This window comes from Equus quagga, chromosome 7, assembly GCF_021613505.1.
Source record: "Equus quagga isolate Etosha38 chromosome 7, UCLA_HA_Equagga_1.0, whole genome shotgun sequence".
Classification (NCBI taxonomy): domain Eukaryota; kingdom Metazoa; phylum Chordata; class Mammalia; order Perissodactyla; family Equidae; genus Equus; species Equus quagga.
Window position 1 is genome coordinate 71,084,200 of NC_060273.1, and position 4,277 is coordinate 71,088,476.

Consider the following 4,277-nt stretch of genomic DNA (forward strand, 5'->3'; position numbering starts at 1 on the left):
GTCCGAGATCCCATGAGGCTATTAGGAGTGTGAAGATTAGCTGGAGAAGCCGCATGCCACTCTGGGAGTGGGGCCCAGAGCAAGAGAAGGAGAATGTGATAATAGGTATGAAAGCCCTTGGAGAAAAAGGACAAGTGCTGAATGGCACACACTCTCCAATTCGCCACAGCACGTTCCAAAAACAGGCTCCTAACTTTCCCCCGAGAGCTCAGTGCTCACCCAGACACCCATCACTGAGCTGACAGGAAGTGGGGGAGGCCAGTGCTTGCCTGGTTGGGGACATTGGCTGGGACAGAAGGGAAGAGAGAAGTGCAGTCAGCTTCATGAGCAAGTGAAATGGCAACGAACCCTGCAGGCCGATCCTCGCCAGGATGGCGTTGCCAAGGAGGACGGTCCACTCGGTCAAACCTGGGCCAAGCTCTGGCTCAGACACACGGGCAAAAATAGAAAGGGGGTGGGAGAAGAAATGTGTTTACTTTTGTGATTTTCCCTCATGTGCCTCTTAACAGTATTGTAATTTCTCCACAAACAGGCAGTAACGACTCACAGGCCTCGCCTCCACTGATAAATGTTCCCAAACAATTCAGTCTCATGGTCAGTATCTGGGCAGCCGGCAGGTGAGTTTGGGAGGCAGCACGAGGGAGCGGGTAGAGCAGTGGCCCAGGGTCTGTCACTAACTGGGTGAACCATGAAAAATGCCTCTCTGGGGCTCTGCAAAATAAAGAGGTCACATGAGACAGATCTAAAAATCTGCTTCAGTTTTTGAAGTTTCTATCTGTGGTTCTCAGCCAGCAGCAATTTCAGCCCTCAACGCGTATTTGGCAATGTCTGGAGACATTCTTGGTTGCTGCAACTCAGGGGGTACTACTGGCACCTAACAGGCAGAGACCAGGGATGCTGCTTAACATCTGACAATGCACGGGACACAGCCCCCATCACAGAGAATCACCTGGTCCAAACGTCAATAGTGCCTAGGGTAAGAAATCTTGGTTTATACCGAAGTGAGGAGAGTCAAAGGGAGAGAGAAAAAATGGACAGAATTAAAGAAGGAGGAGGGCTTAAAATCCTGTTTCTAGGTTATGAGGTATCCCTCAGCTAACTGTTTTCCAGCTTTTCGCCCTATGACCAATGTCCTTTGACTCTCCCTTGGAATTACGGGGCTCTGTTTGAGCAGGTTTTCCACAAGAACTTCTTCCTTATCCTTAAAATGCCAAACCCTGAGGTAATACAAAGATCTCCACTCTAAGACACGGCAAAGACATACATATAAGCAGCTTATTCAACAAGCAGAACTAGAAGGTGGGTGGTGGGGCTCATGGAGGGACAAGACAGATGCCCATAACTCCATTTCTATGAGTCAGTGTTTCTGATGTCACAACACAGAACAACAACCATAGGATGAGTGAGATGAGCTCCGCTGGGGGCAGGCGGAACTGATTTGGGGCGCTAGTGTTAGGAGAGAGACAGGTTTGCAGATTCAAAGACAAATGAAAGGGTTCAGCAATCAGTGCCTGTCATTCCACATTAAGTCACTGGGCAGTTATCACAAATAGTTACCTGCGGTTTCCAGTGGGGGAGGCAACCATACTCCAGTCAAGGGGTTTTGGAGAAACAGGTGCAATGAAGTCATGGTCAAACAATTTATTTACTGTAAACTTTAGACTTTGCTCAGGAAAACAAGTGAAGCTGCCCCTCCAACTCCTGCCTACGACACCCTGTTTGAGCAAATCAGAGGAGCGGGGAGAGTCCGTATTCACAGCTGCAAGGTCCGAGATACTCAAGATCCTCCAGTCCAAGGGTGCAGGAAGGAAAGACTCCTTCAGAGACAAATTACCAGCAGCAATATATTACCCCTAATACTTGGCCAATGAGGTAGATACACGGAAAAGTCATCAAAACATGGCAGTCCCAGGTCCTCTGGGACCGAAGCCCTTCAGACATAAACTTACAAGTGCCATGCAAAAAGGACCTGAACTGTACAAGAAACAAATAATCACTCCAATATGTTTTCTCTTTTTTACGGCTTAAAAAAATAATAATAAAAAAAAAGGCAGAAGGAAGTCCTTCCTCCTGCGCATCTCTATACAACTTTATTCTAAATTTATTACACTCAAGTTAAATAGTCTGTTTAGTGTTTTGTTGGGGGGGGGTCTTAAAAAGTAGAAAAACCGCATTACAGCACTGAGTCATTTGTACTACACTTCCTCCCTTGTGAATCAACGCTATCACTAGGCACAGTACCTTGACAGTTCACAAAGTCTTCTGTGCCTGGGGGGTCCTCACACAGCAGTTCTCTGTCTCTCTCCTTACCCAGTTGATTTCCACTCTGTTCCCCCGTGCAATCACTTCTGCCGTCGCTGTTGTTGGAGTAGCCATTTCCATAGGCCTTCAAAGAAGACCTGCGCAGGCACAGAAGTTCCTGGAAGGCAATCCTGAAATCCGGGCTCCGGCAGTAGATAAGGGGATTGAAGGCAGAGTTGACATAGCCCAGCCAGTTGAGGAGGATGTAAACTTCCTTAGGGATGAGGTTATCCTGGATCACGTGCACAATGTTGACAATGAAGAAGGGCAGCCAGCACAGGGTGAAAATGCCCATGATGATGCCTAAAGTTTTAAGGGCTTTGTGTTCCTTCAAGCAGAACTTGGAGGTCCTTCGAAATCCGCTCCGCCCATCCTGCTCCAGTTGGCTGAGGTTTTGGGCATGGAAGCGGCCCTCAGATTTGTCGATCTTCTGGAGCTGTTTTTTGGCCACCTGGAAGACCCTGGAGTAGACAAAGACCATGACCACGAGGGGCAAGTAGAAGGACACGATGGAGGAGGCAATGGCATAGGCTTGGTTCGTGAAGAAGTCACAGCAAGTCTCCTTGGCATAGCAGTTGATGGCTTCCTCGTGGGTGGCCCGGTACCAGTGCATCTGGATGGGTAAGAAGGAGGTAAGACCTGACACGATCCACACCATCAAAATGACCACTCGGGCCTTATTCTTGGTCAGCAGGCTCTGGTACTTGAAAGGCGACGTGATGGCAAAGTAGCGATCCACTGCGATCACGCACAGGGTCTCAATGCTGGCCGTGACGCACAAGACGTCAATGGAAGTCCAAAATTCACACCAGAAGTTGCCGAAAGTCCACATTTTCATGAGGATGTGGCTGGCCCCAAAGGGCACCACCGCCAGGCCCATGACCAGGTCAGCACAGGCCAGGGAAGTGATGAAGTAGTTGGTGACCGTCTGCAGACGCTCAAACTTGGCGATGGCTGTGATGACCAGCACGTTTCCAAACACGATGGCTAGGACGATGAGCGACATGACAATGGCCATGCCCACCACCCACGCCTCGTCCCGTTCCTGCGTGACATCTTGGTCTGGCGCGTGGCTTCCGTTGGGCGTCAGCAAGAAGACGCTGCCGTTCCCGGGTTGCCCCATGGCGCGCGGGCTGGCAGGTGAGTGCACTGGCTGCCGGCGCACCGGCCGCGCCTCAGCGGGCGGACCTCGGGCGGGGCGCTGCGGGCCGCGAGCGGACGCCTGGAAGCCTCATTCAGCGGCCGTGGGGTGCGTGTGCTGGGGGCGCGTGCCGCACTCCGCGGGTGGGTGCTCCGGGCTCGCGGGGCCGGTCGCTCCCAGCCTGCGCTCTGGAGAAGCCGCCTAGGAGTGCGCGCTGCCCGTTATGTGCACTGGACTCCACGGGAGCTGCCCTCCCCGTGACGTGCGAGAACTTTCCGCCAATGGCGCGCGGGCAGCCCCAAAGGGGCGAGGCCCGCTCCCCCCCGCCTCCCCTGCGCTCCCCTCACCCTCCCACTCCCGGTGCGGGCCCGGGCGCGGCTCAGCTACTCTGCGGCTCCCGGGCGGGCGGGCCCCGCTCCCCTCCGGCTCTCCTCCGGCTCCCCTGGCTGCGCCGAGAGCTGCAGCGCGAGCCGGCCTGCTTCCCAGCCAACCCGAGAGCTTTCGGCTCTTCGGTGGCTGCTACCTGTCTGCCCTGGGCGCCTATGCGGCTCGGGGTCTCAGGGCAGAGATCTCCCCCACATTCGGAACCAGAGCCCAGAACGCCCACTGAGACAGGCACGGACAGGCACACATGCACCCCGACAGACATGCTCAGACTTATACGGAACCACAGCACCAATACTGAGACACACCCGTCCAGCGCACCGACCAGCGCGCGCGCGCGCGTACAGAAACCGACAAACACAAAGTCACCCCTGTCCAACACAGAGACGCCGCCAGAAACCAGCACAGAAACGCCTAGAAGCTCCCACACAGAAAAGTAAACAACACACAA

The 4,277-nt window shown here is 53.6% G+C and overlaps 1 protein-coding gene across 1 annotated transcript; it reads right to left on the reverse strand.

Moving 5' to 3' along the window:
- Window positions 1-1,626: 1,626 nt before the first annotated feature.
- On the reverse strand, window positions 1,627-3,734 carry ADRB2 (adrenoceptor beta 2). Its single transcript, XM_046667843.1, has one exon. The coding sequence runs from the start codon at window positions 3,422-3,424 to the stop codon at window positions 2,174-2,176; it is 1,251 nt and encodes a 416-aa protein (XP_046523799.1). The 5' UTR covers window positions 3,425-3,734; the 3' UTR covers window positions 1,627-2,173.
- Between the last annotated feature and the right edge of the window lie 543 nt (window positions 3,735-4,277).